Below are 17471 nucleotides of genomic sequence, written 5' to 3' on the forward strand. Positions count from 1 at the left end.
CGTTAAAAAGTAAAATAATAAAAAGTCACAATGTGATTTTTTTTAGAATTGAAAAATTATGGAAATTTAAGATGTTCCATCACTTGGCTCACTTTTTTACCCGATGATCAACAATATCAAATAAACGTGACTCAGATTTAACCGGAACCTTTGCTCATCGCGGATAATGCGCTACCCGGACTTTTTTTCTGCGTGCACAAAGTCGTTCAGCAAGCAACGAATCGGAAACGCACGTGAGAAGCTAAAAAAAGTTAATAATAATAATAATAGTTGTTTATTGAAGATGTGTGCTGCGGAAGCGGATCGTCAGTGGGGAGCGGAGTCTGAGCAGGAGGACGGTGAGCTCTCGGATGGAGAGGTGAGCGCGGAGTTCTGAGGAGAGTTTTAGTGCTCGCTAGCTGTTAGCTAAAGGAGACAGTTAGCACTAGCTGCAGATCATACCTAAACCCCGCACATTACAGTATTACACTGAGGGGTTATTCAACTCTGCATTTCTAAAAATAAACTCACTTTTTTTTTTCTCTGTTTTAATGGATGAAATTCCCATTACAACGGTTTCAGTTAAAGTGTTCCAGTACTTATACACACACGGTGGTGCTTGAAAGTTTGTGAACCCTTTAGAATTTTCTATATTTCTGCATAAATATGACCTAAAACATCAGATTTCCACACAAGTCCTAAAAGTAGAAATTAGTTAAACAAATGAGACAAAAATATTATACTTGGTCATTTATTTATTGAGGAAAATGATCCAATGTTACATATCTGTGAGTGGCAAAAGTATGTGACCCTTTGCTTTCAGTATCTGGTGTGACCCCCTTGTGCAGCAATAACTGCAACTAAACGTTTGCGGTAACTGTTGATCAGTCCTGCACACCGGCTTGGAGGAATTTTAGCCCATTCCTCCGTACAGAACAGCTTCAACTCTGGGATGTTGGTGGGTTTCCTCACATGAGCTGCTCGCTTCAGGTCCTTCCACAACATTTCCATTGGATTAAGGTCAGGACTTTGACTTGGCCATTCCAAAACATTAACTTCATTCTTCTTTAACCATTCTTTGGTAGAACGACTTGTGTGCTTAGGGTCGTTGTCTTGCTGCATGACCCACCTTCTCTTGAGATTCAGTTCATGGACAGATGTCCTGATATTTTCCTTCTCATTTCAACCAAAAAGGTCTATTTTGGTCTCATCCGTCCACAAAACATTTTTCCAATAGCCTTCTGGCTTGTCCATGTGATCTTTAGCAAACTGCAGACGAGCAGCAATGTTCTTTTTGAGAGCAGTGGCTTTCTCCTTGCAACCCTGCCATGCACACCATTGTTGTTCAGTGTTCTCCTGATGGTGGACTCATGAACATTAACATTAGCCGATGTGAGAGAGGCCTTCAGTTGCTTAGAAGTTACCCTGGGGTCCTTTGTGACCTCGCCGACTATTACACGCCTTGCTCTTGGAGTGATCTTTGTTGGTCGCCCACTCCTGAGGAGGGTAACAATGGTCTTGAATTTCCTCCATTTGTACACAATCTGTCTGACTGTGGATTGGTGGAGTCCAAACTCTTTAGAGATGGTTTTGTAACCTTTTCCAGCCTGATGAGCATCAACGACGCTTTTTCTGAGCTCCTCAGAAATCTCCTTCGTTCGTGCCATGATACACTTCCACAAACGTGTTGTGAAGATCAGACTTTGATAGATCCCTGTTCTTTAAATAAAACAGGGTGCCCACTCACACCTGATTGTCATCCCATTGATTGAAAACACCTGACTCTAATTTCACCTTCAAATTAACTGCTAATCCTAGAGGTTCACATACTTTTGCCACTCACAGATATGTAATATTGGATCATTTTCCTCAATAAATAAATGACCGAGTATAATATTTTTGTCTCATTTGTTTAACTGGGTTCTCTTTATCTACTTTTAGGACTTGTGTGAAAATCTGATGATGTTTTAGGTCATATTTATGCAGAAATATAGAAAATTCTAAAGGGTTCACAAACTTTCAAGAACCACTGTAGGTTTTTTTTAACTGATTCTGTTGTGTATAAACTTCATTATAGACACTGTTTTTAAGCATGATGGAGATTTTATACCAAAAATTCAAGTACAATTTAAAAAACTTTCAGATGTGAGGACTGTAGGAGTGTTTAAAACTGTTAGTGTGTCAAATCTAAAAGCAGTAATAATAATAATAATAATAATAATAATACAGTATTTCTGAATCATTAGAAGTGTAAGTCTGATAAGAATTATGTATTACAAATTCAAATTAAGAATTAAAGCGTAAATATAAGAATGCTCTGCGGAATATACACAGTATACAATATATCAAATAAGTGTATATATTGCACTAAAGGGGAAAAATGAAATTTATATATTGCATTGTGATGAAGTGAAGTTGCATGAAGAGGTGTCTTTTTTTTTTCTTTTAACTGCCCCCCAAAACTATGTTCTTGCCCTCCGGAGCATTGCACTGAGCATTTCACTGCATGTCGTACTCTGTATGATTGTGTACATGACACATTTAAATTTTTAATAAGTTCATACAGTGCTTTCCTCATGATGTACAACACACAAGGCGAGCAGGGGGATTCGAGAGAGCTCAGACGAGTACAGGGAGAAGAGCGAGAGTGTCGGGAGGACGGGACGATTTACACTTCTGATGATTACAGCTGTAAATTAAGATGTTAAGATTCATTGTAGCATCTAATACAATGACTTAATGAAGGAACAGAAAGGGTTAAAAAGTGAAATTAGGGTGAAATATTACTCAGTTTGGCGAGGGATATACTGTAGAAACGGGCTCCGTCTGTCCGGTCACGTTTTCGTTTCCGGGCCGTATTTTTAAAACTACTGAAGATATCCTCATGAAACTTTGTGTACATATCAGGCAACATGTGACCTGGTGACTTTTGCTATGTTGGGAAAAAAAAAGGATTTTTCAAGCTTTTATGTAAAAAATAGATTTTGACTTCGTTTCTAAGGCTACGTTCACACTGCAGGCTGAAGTGACTCAAATCCGATCTTTTCGCCCATATGTGACCTGTATCCGATCTTTTATTGACAATATGAACGACACAGATCCGATTTTTTTCAAATCCGACCCAGGCCGTTTGGATATGTGGTCCTAATTCCGATCCCTATCCGCTCTTTTCATATGCGACTTCAGTCTGAACCGCCAGGTCGCATTCATCCGACTTACACGTCATCAACAAGCCACAAACGTCACTATTCTGCGCTGAAGTAGGCGGCGGGTCTCTCAAAAGTTACAACAACATGGCGCATGACATCAATGCGAGGGACGCTTCGGGCTGTGAAGGTTCTGAATCTTCTCAATGGAAGGACGCAGAGGTTAGGGAGCTGATTTCCATTTGGGGGGATGCAGCTATTCAAGCTAGATTGGATGGGTCATACTGCAACCGGGCGGTTTTACTTCCGTAAACACTGGCCATGCTCACTGCGTGATGTCGTCGTATCCTGCAATGCGCATGCGGAACACTTTTAGGTCGCTTTTCGTTCATACTGAGGATCACATACAAGTCGCATATATTTGTTAATGTGAACGACCTCACAAAAAAATCGGAATTGAGCATTAAGCCTTGCAGTGTGAACGTAGCACATGATGGTCTTTGGTGCGACCCGACTGCTATTAGAACTCGTGATCTCCTGGTTGAGAGGCGGCCACGCTAACCACTAGGCCAACTTGTGGTGATTGACATTTGGCCCTAGTTATTATATCATATCATCCTCTTTAAATCTTTATTACACAACCGGTTTAATTTGAACACCAACAGCAGAGACGTTCACAGGCTTTTATATAAAACATCTATAAACATTTCTTTATTCACGGCACTGAAATAACTGACATCACACTCCGTCTTTACTGTTGAACTGCTGATCATCGTACAAGACTCCTTTTTTTTTCAATACGTTTGAAATCTTGTGCAAATGTGACTTCATCTAATGAAATTTGCATGAAGCTGCTTTTCAAAGAGGAAAAAAAGACAGCAGCAGTTTGTTGTTAGTCATTTATTTCTTGTTTAATCCAGAGAGTGCGTGACCTGGTACGCTCACTGGCCACTTTAATAGGAACTTGTTGATTCTAAGATCCCTGTTCTTGGCTGCAGGAGTGGAACCCAATGTGTTCTTCTCTCGCTGTTGCATGCTGAGATGCTTTTCTGCTCACCACGGTTGTAAAGAGTGATTATATGAGTTACTATATCCTTCCAATCTGTCCATTTCCCTCTGACTTTTACAACTGACCACAATGCAGTTGTAAAAGGTTTACGCTCTGCCCCTTTCTTCAGCGTGAGAGTGGAGTGTTGATGTTTTTCTTGCCACAGTTTAAGAGAAGTGCGTTATCTGAAAACGTTTAACGATAAATGGTTAATGTGACGATAACCTTCGTTTCTAGTCTCTTGCCATGAAGTTGCTTGGATGCGTTTGAAACCAAGATATGTCTCTCTTTTTTTTATTTCAAGCTTCAAGAAGCTTTCGTCAAAGGACTCCTCAAACCCGGCATGAACATTCCTTTAGAAGAACCTAAACAAACCGTGAACAACGTGGTGAGTTCATGAAGATGTTCAGACATGATGAAGCCCAAATCCGAGCTGTAGTTTTATAGCGAGGTTCTGTTCTCGTTCCACCAGGAGGGTTTGAAGAAATGCCTGGCGGAGTTTAAGAAGAATCTGGCCTGGGTGGAGAGGCTGGACCTCACCACTCCGCCCACCGTCGACATCATGGCTAAAGTGGAGGGGAGGGCGGAGCCGAGCCAGGGCGGAGCCGAAGTCAACGCAGATGATGATTTTCAGAGGGAGATGCACTTGTGAGTGTTTGGGTTTTGCATCAGAAGCTCGATGGTTGAAAAGTTTGTGGCTTCTCCTCATCCTCAGTTCGGAGGTGGGACGGTTAAAGATCACCGTTCCTCAGTAAATACAGAGGAGTTTAGATTATTCAAATATAAATAAATACATCACTGGCAAGGAGCGTGCGTGCGTGCGTGCGTTTCATTTAGGCTGCTCACCTTTAATTCGTTATAAACCACGAGCAGTCGGTCAGTCTCAAGCACCGCCCACCAGCTCCTCCCACTTCGTCCTGAACGCTGTAGTCTGATTGGCTGTCACCATGGCACAGGTTTGAAACAGTTAATGGACGGGAAATGTGGTGTTTATGGATGGAGAAAACTAGACTTTTTAAAAAAAAAAAAATTCAGCAACCTTTAATGAAAAAAGGTGCATAAACAGAACTTTTATTATTTGGATTGAGTGAAGAAAGAAAAGTACAAAGTAGATTTAATAAGTGAGAGACTGGCGGCACGGTGGTGTAGTGGTTAGCGCGGTCGCCTCACAGCAAGAAGGTCCTGGGTTCGAGCCCCGTGGCCGGCGAGGGCCTTTCTGTGCGGAGTTTGCATGTTCTCCCCGTGTCCGCGTGGGTTTCCTCCGGGTGCTCCGGTTTCCCCCACAGTCCAAAGACATGCAGGTTAGGTTAACTGGTGACTCTAAATTGAGCGTAGGTGTGAATGTGAGTGTGAATGGTTGTCTGTGTCTATGTGTCAGCCCTGTGATGACCTGGCGACTTGTCCAGGGTGAACCCCGCCTTTCGCCCGTAGTCAGCTGGGATAGGATCCAGCTCGCCTGCGACCCTGTAGAACAGGATAAAGCGGCTAGAGATAATGAGATGAAGTTAGAAAAGTAAATATACTTAAAATGGTCACTTCTCACACCTAATACACACTCTGTCCCATCTCCTATTAAAAAAAAAAAACCCACAAGCTTTTTACTGCTGCCACACACTTTTCCTTTCTTTAGAGGATGAAGATCCTCTTTCTTGTTGTGCTCCAGTTATCGACAGGCCCAAGCGACTGTTCTCGAGGCGCTGCCCAAGTTACAGAAGTTACAGATTCCTACAAAACGGCCGGAGGATTATTTTGCGGAGATGGCCAAATCAGATCAGCACATGCAGAAGGTGGGTGTGTTTTTATTTCTGTGAGAGATTAAAAATCTGACCGCAGTGTTGATGCACTGTTAGAGTTTACAGTGAAGTAACTTTGGAACCGTGGTGTGTAGATCAGGAAGAAGCTGATCCAGAAGCAGATGGCGATGGAGAGATCTGAGAAAGCCAAGAAGCTGAGAGAACAGAGGAAGTTCGGCAAGAAGGTGATCGTTTACCTCAACACCAATCTCTCTCTCTCGCTCAGTCAAAACTTTGGACACACCTACTACAACCCCAAATCAGAAAAAGTTGAAATTCGAACTGAACGCAGCGATGTGTAAATAATCTTTGACCTGTATCTCACTCAAAACAATACAACAGCACGTTGTTTGACGATTCACCCCGTGACTCTGATTAATTTCTCAAAATGAACGTATTTCAGTTCTGATTCTTGCAACACGTTTCAAAAAAATGTTGTTACACTAAATCATTTCCCACTTTTATAACGTTCCCGTTCCTTCTCCCGACACTTAAAGCTGTTTATGGACTGAAGACTCCGAGTGATGAAGTGTCTCAGGTGTTATTTTTGTCCCGTTCTAACTGTAAACAGGTCTGAAGGTGTGGAACAGTTCAGGGTCGTCACGGTCCTATTTTTCATTTCTAAATTCTCCAAACATTCTCTATTGGGGACAGAGGGGACACGCCCTCTTCTTCCACAGCCACGCCTTTGTAATGTGAGCAGAATGTGGTTTTGTTGAAATCTCCCTGGAAAAGTCGTCGTGTTGAAGGCAGCAGATGTTGCAGGAATGGATGGATATTAACAAATGGAATGAAGTTGACCAACAAAACATGAAATATCTCGGGTTCGTTCGGTCCGTCATGAACTACAGGCCAGAGTCCATTTACAAATCGCTGCTTTCTGTTTTTATTTGCGTTTTTTTTCATACCGTCTCGACTTTTTCTGATTTGGGGTTGGAATTCATTTATTTTTATGAACTAAAAGTCACTTCCTGTCTTAAAGTAATGATGGATGTCGCTTCTCTTTACTTTAATATGGATGACTGCAGTTGTGGTGTTGATTAGGGCTATTTTATTATTGGTATATTTATTATTTACTGTTTGATCTTAAACTCTTGGAGTGGAAAGCGTCAAGGGAAACACTGGATACACTGAAGAATCTAAAATATTGAATTTTTTTTTTTTTGACCACATAACTCCAGCTATGTTCCAGATGTTATTTCATAGTGTTTGATGTCTTCAGTTTTGTTCTACATAGTGCTGTCAAAAATGTCGCATTATTATCGCATTAACTTGACTCAATTTTAACGGTGATAATTTTTTTTTATCGCGAGATTAACGCTCTGTGATATGATGTAGGTTTTTCATAAGCTTTTGAAACTGCCAGGAACTTGGAACAGAGACTTTGCTTAGAAAAATGATAGCAGCTAGACTGTAATGCCACGCCCCGCACAGCCAGAGTCCTCTGCCCTCCTCCCCCAAAGAACCAGCGCGGGCAGGGCGCGCTAGCCCCGCGCCTCGGGACGAAGAGCCACGGTGCTCGGCTTAGGTTTCGTTTTCCCATCGGCAGCTCCAGCCCGACTTTGCAGTGGCTGTGACGAGACGTATCATGCTCTGCAATAAAAAAAAAAAAATTGGTACAAAGCAAGCCCGTTCACTTTTTTATGCTGATAAGAGAATTACAATGTTTTTTCATGTGACAAAAATGTGTGATTAATCGCGAGTTAACTATGACAGTCGCGACATTAATCGCGATTAAATATTTTAATCGCTTGACAGCACTAGTTCTACAGTGTAGAGGATCGTCACAACGTTGAAACACCTGTGAGTAGAGTAGGGGTGCACAAACTTTTGACTGGTGCTGTGCATACATATACTGCCCTTTTTTTAAAGTTCATTTGAATTTTACTTTGTATTTAACTTTTAAAAAGTTGTTTATTAGTGGTAGAATGGTCGTCATGTCCTCGTTTTCTTTCCCCCCACAGGTCCAGGTGGAGGTTCTGCAGAAGAGGCAGAAGGAGAAGAAATCCATGATGATGGCGGTGAAGAAATATCAGAAAGGTTTCTTTGCATTTTCACTAATTCTTCTTTTATCCATCTATCGGTTTGTTTATTACCTGTACAGTGACGGAGTGTTGATGTCTAACAGGTATGACTGATAAGCTGGACTTCCTGGAAGGAGACGGTGAGGGGAAGAAAGCAGCAGCAGCAGCACCATCCAAACCACACCTTAACAAGAAAGGGTGAGTACGCAGAAGGAGCTGGGCGATACGATGCGGTGCGGTTCGACTGTATAATCTCAACATTGTCATAAATCCTGCTGCTTTCTGAACATGTTGTGGGCATCACTGCGTGTTTTTAATACGATTTATTTATTTATCTTTAAATAAGCAATAAGATGTTAGCATTTTGTGCCAATTTCACTCATTATTCATTTTTCTAGGCATTAAATAAAAGAATAATCAGTCAGGTTTTTAATGAAGCACTGTTATTATAGACCCTTTTCAGTCACGTGACCTTCGTAAACGCGACCGCCATTTTGGACATGTAGTGGACTTCGGCTCGAATCGGTTTGAAGGCGACAAACGAAAAACATAAAAGAAAAAGGAGCGAGATGCAGAAAACACCTTCACTATCCAGCGGCGTAGGGCATTTACAGGGCGAGCAGAGGGAGAGGTACCGTATTTTCTGGACTATAAGCCGCTACTTTTTTCCTCGGTTTTGAACCATGCGGCTTATACAAAGGTGTGGCTATTCTGTGGATTTTTCTTCCACCGCTAGGGGCGCTCTAACCGGAAGTAGAATCAAAAATAAGATAGACGAAAAATCAATGCAAAGAAGAATTAGCAGATAGAACACGCACGACAAATTACTAACTGGTAATTATTTTCAAATCCAGCGAAGATGATTAAAGTGACTTGTGGTTTCAAACACAGGAGAAATGAAGGTAAATAAATCCCGGTTATTTTCTCTTGGTTCTGTTCCGTTTTAATCAGCAAAGTTGCTGCCGTGTTAAAAGGCACTGTTCGGAAAGAATCTGTTCAGGTACATACATGTACATTTACAGTACAAAATCGTTCTGTACATGCAGTAAATATCAACATAGATATCTGCGGCTTATAGCCCGGTGCGGCTTGTATATCTTTTTTTTTTTTTTTTTTTTTTTTAAATAGAGCGGATGCGGCTTATATACAGGTGCGCTGTATAGTCCAGAAAATACGGTATTTGCAAAAATTGAGGTTAGCAGGCTTAGAGAACGACGTTTACCTGCTTCCACCAGGATTGTTCACTGACGTACGGAAGTACACGAAGCCCTCGTCTTTACCTGACTTCGGCCCACATGATCTGTATACCTATGTCGTTAAAAACCCATCGCCATACACAGGTATTGATCTGAAAGCGTATAAGAGTTTGGATGCCTACAAATATTTTGTGTCAGGCTGGGTAACATGCCTACATCAGCGGGTCGTCCCTGGAGCCGGCGGTCGCCATCTGATTACAGCTAAGGTTTGTTCACATTTTCATTTACTTTCGGTCCTCAGGATAAACAAAATGTTATTAAATGTCATTGAAATAACTTCTTAGTCTGTTGAGACATGGCCCGTTATAAATTTGCTGTTACCAGGCAATGACCAAGAACTGTATTATTAGGGTCGGTGTCTGTGTTGTAGCAGTGTACTAGCAGCTAGCAGTTAGCACTAGCTAATGTCAACAACATAGTAGCTAGTATGTTACTGTAGCAATGTTGACGTTCAGTCATTTGGATGACTGTTAAAACCTTTCAGTCTCAAGTTTTTCCTTTACTCTATTTACTAGTTTACTGTAATTATGATCCGGCAGCTATTTACACCGGATCCAGAGGTTCCGGAGCGCGCTCCAGCTTGCTCCCTCTCAAATTAAGCCCTGTACAGGTAAATAGCTGCCGGAGCCAACGTCCAAGGTTCCGGAGCGCGCTCCGGCTTGCTCCCCCTCAAATTAAGCCCTGAGGGTTTAATTTGAGGGGGAGCAAGCCGGAGCGCGCTCCGGAACCTCGGACGTTGGCTCCGGCAGCTATTTACACCGGATCCGGTGTAAATAGCTGCCGGATCATAATTACAGTAAACTAGTAAATAGAGTAAAGGAAAAACTTGAGACTGAAAGGTTTTAACAGTCATCCAAATGACTGAACGTTAACATTGCTACAGTAACATACTAGCTACTATGTTGTTGACATTAGCTAGTCAACAATAGCTACTACAGAAGAACAAAGAGGTTACAATGGGTTATTTTAGCCTATTTGGTTACACACTGGCCGCCACAGAATGTTAACAGCAATGTAATGCCTTTTCTGGCTAATTTTATTCGTCTTACCTCCAACAAAGTGGTCACTACACAAGCGCTGGTATGCCGAGGGCTGCCAATCTTTCCTGTTAATGGCCGCTATCCATCTTCTCCGTCGGGATCCGATAAAATGATAAACCTTGCCTTGTTTGTTGATGGTTACTACATCCAGGTGCACAACAATATAGTGGCATGATGGAAGTCTTGCTGAAAGTAAAAACTTTCTTTGCTGCCGTTCCTCAGTGCTGGCTGTGGTAAACTACTGGTAGTACATGTCCAAAATGGCGGCCGCGTTTGTCGTGACGTCACGTGAAAAGGGTCTAACTTGCAGTGCAGTGTGGGAAATGATCAATTTTAATCAGACTGTCACAGGACAGACGAGTCCGAAATGTCTGTCTGTCTGTCCAGATTTCAGCCTGTCTGAATGACGGGACAGAGGCTCGGAGCAATGCGGCCGGGGGTCACGTGAAGCTGAAGGGCTTTAGATGCCCGGAGATGCTTCTCAGCTATTTCCAGCCATGTTTTTTTTGTGATCTTCAAAGGCCAAATTACACTCGACATTAGTCGCTAATTTCTCTACAAATTGAATCTAATTTACAAAGTTCTACCCAAGAAAACTAAATTTCTTATCAACTGATTATAAGCACAGTATAAAATAGTCACTGTTGGCATAACACTCATCGAACGTTACGCCAACAGTGACGATTTTATACTGTGCTTATAATCAGTCGATAAGAAATTTAGTAATTAACAGCACAACTATTCTTACATAGAGTTAAAATTTTGAGGACGAGATTCCAAGTAACTTTGCAACGAAATGGCGTTTAAAATGACTCCGAACACATCGTTTGGCATTCAGACTCAAATCTGCGGGACTAGAACTTTAGCAAATAAAAACTCCTCCTCGTATTAAAATATAAATCTACATCCGACAAAGCACATGACTGCGACGGTCATTCTTATTATGAATGGGGGGAAAAAAATGCACATCATAATAACATTGGGACTTAACCTAATACTGTACTGGAAAGCTTCATGTAAACTGAGCGCTTAATCACCTCAACCCTAAAACACGAGTTCACCTGCATCGTGTAATAAAAACAGCGAATACTGAGTGGATTATTATTGTCCTTATTTAGTCTGACAGTCGGGGTAAAGGGAGGGGCCTGGACGTTTTGGCGGGGCTACGATCTTCGGCGGCACAGTCGGGCCATCCGGTCCAATACTTTTGAAATACAGACGGACAAATGCGAAAATTACGGGTCAGTGACCCCCGGTCCGGCCTCATTTCCCACGCTGCAGTGTGTTAATACACTGATCTCTCATGATTATTGTGTATTGTATAAAAGTGTTGATAGTTTTCAGTTATACAGTCAAATCATAATTTCACTTTGAATCATCAGATGTGTCATTTCACACTGAGACTAAATAAAGGAGCTAAAGTGTGTTTGCGCTAATCGTTTACCTGCATCGTTAATCTAATTCTAATAAACAGTAATCCGTATCTACGGTATAAATTATCGTTTACATCACATCTGGTTTCTGCTGTAATTTAACTGTTAAACTTTTAGAGGCGGGGCCTAAAAGAGGCAGCGCTAAAGAGGAAATTTTGTACATTCGATTTATTTTTTTTCCTCCACGCCCGTTTCTTTAATGTCCTCTGATCTTTGACTGTGGTGGGGGGAGGGGGGCAGTATGTTTATTTTAACACTCAGCAAACCCCACGCTCTGTTTTTAGCCCGAACGCCAAGAGGAAGTACAAGGACTCGAAGTTTGGCTTCGGCGGCAAAAAGAAAGGCTCCAAGTGGAACACGAAGGAGAGCTACAACGACGTGTCGGGATTCCGGGCCAAAGTGGCTCACGGCAGAGCGGGCAAGAAGTTCGCCAAAGGAGGGAAGAAGAACGTAAGATGTTTTTGTTTTAGAATAAAAATGCAGCGTTTTTACATTTAATACACTACATGAACGTTGAAAAGAAACGTGTGTGTATGTGTGTGGGGTCTTTTTTTTTTTTTTTTTTTTTTTTTTTTTTTTTATATTATTACAGACGATTGTACGTAATGTGTTCATAAAGATGTTCTACTTCCTCCCTAACATTTACATTAAATTATAGAACGTAAAGAAAAATCCGAGCTTGTGCTGAGCAAGACGACGACAATGTCGTGATGCTTATAGGTTTTAGCCGTCTGTAAGACTGTACAGTACTGTTAATCACCCAAACCCGGCGGGTTATGGGTTTATTATCACCTTTCGTTTTCTGCTTATTCCCTGAGGTCTGATTTATCAGTGTGCGTAGAACGAGTTGGTAAGAGCTGCCAGGATACGTGTGAAAGTTATCACGTGTACACACAGCTGCACTCGAATCCAACACGTTCTAATTCGGCGCAGCCGACTTCATTTGCGTAAAAGGATCGTCCCCAGATCACCATACAAGGTGAACAGCTTCTCTTTTAAAAAGCCCAGTAATCTGATCGTGACTTTAAGGACGACACGGCGCAGGATAAAGGGTCGATGAAGAAAATAAACTGCACTGGCAGTGAAGTAGAAATAACATCGCAAAACTGTTCTATTTGGTACTTTTACAAGTGGTTGGAGTAACCTTCATACAAAATGTTGTTTTGGCCCCAGGTACATTTAGAAAACCTGCGATGGAGGGAAAATCGCTGAAGACATGCGCCGCGCCGCCCTGTTAGTCACGCTGATATGTCATGCTGCTGTTCAGTGAAATGAGAGCTGGTTGTAGTCACTTTACCTGCTATTACACTGTTCTGCCACTAGGGACCCATCTCCTGATAATGTTGATAATTTTGGATCCACTCCTCCTCCTCCTAGGGCTTTTGAGATAGAGACACCGTTCCAACGCTGAAACGTAGGGCCCGATCTGGAATGGTGTGCTTGTTAAAATGGTTGCACTACCCCATGTCGTTCATTCGGTATTCCCGTTTTTCGGCAAAATTCCGTGCCGTTGAAATGAATGGGTAGAGCTTTGGAGTGATGACGTCATAAGGAGCTCCCCCACTTTTTTTTTTTTTTGAGCGGCTCTTTTACTACTATAATTATTTCAACAGACATTTCAGTTTTTCTCTCATGCAGTGTATCTTTTTCTCTTTCATATAGTTCTTCCTCTCATCTCTCCATTTCTTTATTATACCAACACACAGGCTGTACAGTACTTCCTCTCTCTTTAGGATGGTTGCTGAAACAGCAGGATTATTTTCTCATGTTTGTTGCCATTTTCATGTCCTCCTCACACTCATGTCTTAACAGGATTTAATGGTCACAAGCTGCATGAATATTGAGTGAATTATGTGACCAGTAAATCCTGTTAAGACACGAGTGTGAGAATGAAGTGAAAATGGCAGCGAACATGAGAAAATCCTATTTCAGCAACCGTCCTAAAGAGAGAGGAAGTATTGTACAGCCTGTGTTGGTATCACAGAAAGGAAGAACTATATGAAAAAGAGACACTGAAATAATTATAGTAGTAAAAGAGCTGTCCAAAAAAATGATCAGAGACTGAACTGGAAAAGGGAAAAAACAATAGTGAAGCGGAGCGCTGTAAAGATATGTAAGGAATGGGGGTGAAGTTGAGAAAATAAGAGAAAGGAATGAAATACTTTTCTTGGGGCAAATTTGATTGGGTAAGACGCTTTAACACAAACCAAATTCACACAATGGGAGTGGTAAGATGACGGCCAGAAGGCTTCACTCTGACAAGTTAATGAGGGAAGTATGTGTGTGTGCGTGAGAGAATGAGAGATCTTGTACAAAGAAAACTTGATAAATCACATACTGCACATAGAAACGTGTGTACGCACACAACTATGCATACACATTCTTGGAATGCAAACTAGATATGAAATAAAATAGTTTCCTTGATTTACCGTGATGTGTTTTACATTTGATAAAATGCTTTAACTGCATGCTCGTTTTGCCAGAATGCTGATTGTTTATTTTCTTTCTTTCCCCAATATTTGTTGACAGAAGCGGCCTGGAAAAGAAGCACGACGTAAGATGAAAGCACGGAAGTGAGTCGTGATTAACATCTTTTAACGTGGAGATCTGACGGGACTTGCGTGGACCTCCATGTTTGCGCAAGCTGACACACACTCCGTGAAAGCTGTGTGCGCTGCTTTTGAGGACTTGAGTGACTCATGTCGTGATTCTTATTCATGGATCTCACCAAAAAAAATCCTTTTGAATTTAATATTTTTATCTACTCTCCTTCCTTCATGGCGTGTGAATGATGTGACTGTATAAATGTCTTTTTGTTGGTTTTTCTATCCAGAATTTTTTTTTTTAAAGCATCGCTGTTCATTTGTTCCAAGTGCCACAGTTTGTGTCCAGCGACTTTTCACCGAACATGGCGGCTCGGTGACGAATCAGACCCAAAGACTCCCTGAATCCGTATCGTAGCGTTACCTGCGACTGTACAAAGTGTTTCTCTGGTGACCAACAAGGGGCACAAGAAATAAAATATATAATTTAAAAAAAAAAGTTTTTCCAAATGAAATGACGCACATCTTATTGAATTGATTTGATTGGTTTGGCTCTGCTCACGGTTCAGAGTCGACTCCTGCGGCTCCTAAATGAATCATTTGCCTTTTCTCCCTCCAAAACCATAACCAGTAATTATTTCTCCTCCTCTAACTGTAGATGGAATCATTTCATTATGGCTTACTTTCTAATTGACAAAAACATCAAAATAAATTCTTGTATATATACGAATCAGCTCTTAGTGAACGAGTCGATTCTTCAATGGATGTTAACCATTGTGTATATTCGATTTCTTTTTTTTTTTTTTTGGTCATAGTTGTAGGTGTTAGACTTTTAATCAAAATGTTTACATGGATGTGGTTGTGTTTGCGTGGATCATGAAATGTGTTCAATTCTCGGTTACGAGTCATCTGATTTTTTTTTTTCTCTTTTAAATAGAATGTAATGCAAAATGTTATTTTCATGATTTTCTGATCCGTAGGAAGAAAAATCACAAGTGAAAATATTGCAAACTTGGGGGAGCCAATGAGTTGTTTGGGAGTGAAAAGAGTCGGCTCGTGTTTGTGAATCAACTGATTTGACTCCCTGAGTAAAGCACGTTAGTGCCATCTGGTGGGGAAAAGATGAAGCGCAGAGATTAGTCTTAATATTCCAGTGAACTGGTGAATGCTGCAGTGTGTTTTTGGGCCAAAGGCTTGTGTCTTAAAATCAAAAATGAGGGGATTGCAAAGGTTGAATTTTCTGGTTTCAAAATTATTTACACCCTCAAGTAATTTATATTATACCTAGAACTCAGTGCACCTGTTAGCAAAGGTCCAAAATCAGAACCAGGTCATTTTAAAGACAAACCTGAAGGGAAAGTCTCTACAAACCGCACTCCTGCTGCTGCTCAGTATTTCTCTGGGAATTCATTTATAGTAGTAGGGTTGGGTGGTATGACAGACATATTATCAGGGTTTCCCCAGGTTTGACCACCATAAATTTAAGACGACTTAAATGAGAATTAAGACCTACATCGCACCCGTTATGCGGTTGTAGAACACCAGATCAAATTCCCAATAATGACAAATGTTTCAAGTAAAAATACTTTTATTATAAAAGTTATATACTTAAAAGTCATTATGTGCATTGCTTGTCGAATCTTCACATTCAAGACAAAAAAACCCAAGTCTAAACCTGGAAGAAAGGAGCACAACGTAGGGTCCAAGTCATGGCCTTAAAGGTACACAAAAATGCAATCGGCATACCAACGCATTAATGCCAAAGGTGTGCACTCACCAGTCAGAAAGCCAAACTGAGGGCCCAACTCGAGGCCTAAAGAACTGTCTCTGAACTAATTGACCATGCACCCAGAGCGTGGCGGTGGAGGGCAGATGCAATGCGCTTTGAGCTCTTCATGCGAGACTCTAAAGCGAAATGACCTATAGTGGACAACTTGAAGGCCTTTCGACAAACACAGCATCTTGCTTCAACGTCGCTTCCAGGAACCTCCCTCACCCAGTCACGATATCTTTCATCTGAAAGCCACTGCTGATTAAAACGACACTTCCCCATGCTGCGATTCGCGGAGTCTCCTCTCCACCACGGCCTCCGACGATTGCGCCGGCGCGAAAATGTATCAATATTATTTCTTTCTTTGCGCATACTCCAAGAAATTCACTGATGTTATGCAAAACCCACGTTTTCACATCGTAGAATAGTATGAGTAAATTTAAGACCTTTGTTTAAAAAATTAAGACTTGGGCAAAGCAATTTAAGACTTTTTAAGGCCTTCATTTTGGAATATTAAGTTTAAGACTTTTAAGACCCCGCGGCTACCATGATTATGGTTCATTGAAAATTTTTTTTTTTACAATATATGTTGTAATCACTGTGGTATGGGTGTTGGTTTGATCCAGATGGACTGGTTTGAGTATTTCAGAAGCTGCTGATCTCCTGGGGTTTTCACACACAACAGTCTCTAGAGTTTACACAGAATGGTGCAGAAAACAAAAAACACTGAGCGAGTGAGTGAGCGACAGTTCTGTGGGTGGAAACAAACGCCTTGTTGATAAGAGAGGCTCAGAGGGAAACGGTCAGATTGATTCTCAGCTTGAACCACTCTTTACAACCGTGGTGAGCAGAAAAGCATCTCAGCATATAGTGGAGCGGATAGCTGGTAAAATATTTCAGTTGGTGAGCAAAGCACCAAATTTTGCATGAAACTTTGTCTGCATGTACCTGACCAAAAATCATCGTTGGCCACTCAAGTTTCCACCATTTTCAAGATGGCTGCCATGATTTTCAAAATGGTGTAATAAACGCAGTAATAAGGAAAATGACTTGTCACTATCAATAACCGAAGGCCGAGGGATTATCCTTTTACCACCTACAGCTATAACACTTTAACGTATGGGATACAACTAGGTTCGAAGATGGAATTCCTACACCTAGCCCGATCGTTCATCCAGTGCAATTTAACTCCCGTGCGATCTGTACACCATTCGAGGGACTTTTAGCCCCGTCCCTCTTGGCTCGGCTCTCCCGCGTTGGCACACTCCGTCAATTCGGATACAACATCACGACCTGTATATACGGGGCGGATCGTAATGTATTTGGGAGACTTTGTATCAATAATGAACAAAGCTTACACTGAACCCCATGCCGAGTTTAATGGCAGTAAATTGCACCATTGTGCCCTGGTAGTGTTTGCAATTTACTCTTTTGAGAA

At 41.4% G+C, this 17471-nt stretch overlaps 1 protein-coding gene across 1 annotated transcript; it reads left to right on the forward strand.

Moving 5' to 3' along the window:
- Nucleotides 1-196: 196 nt before the first annotated feature.
- On the forward strand, nt 197-14995 carry ebna1bp2 (EBNA1 binding protein 2). Its single transcript, XM_060927724.1, has 9 exons — nt 197-358; nt 4478-4561; nt 4646-4821; nt 5837-5960; nt 6062-6151; nt 7931-8006; nt 8095-8188; nt 12004-12169; nt 14249-14995. The coding sequence occupies exons 1-9, from the start codon at nt 284-286 to the stop codon at nt 14294-14296; spliced, it is 933 nt and encodes a 310-aa protein (XP_060783707.1). The 5' UTR covers nt 197-283; the 3' UTR covers nt 14297-14995.
- Nucleotides 14996-17471: the final 2476 nt, after the last annotated feature.

The sequence above is a fragment of the Neoarius graeffei genome, chromosome 1 (genome assembly GCF_027579695.1).
Source record: "Neoarius graeffei isolate fNeoGra1 chromosome 1, fNeoGra1.pri, whole genome shotgun sequence".
Taxonomy (NCBI): domain Eukaryota; kingdom Metazoa; phylum Chordata; class Actinopteri; order Siluriformes; family Ariidae; genus Neoarius; species Neoarius graeffei.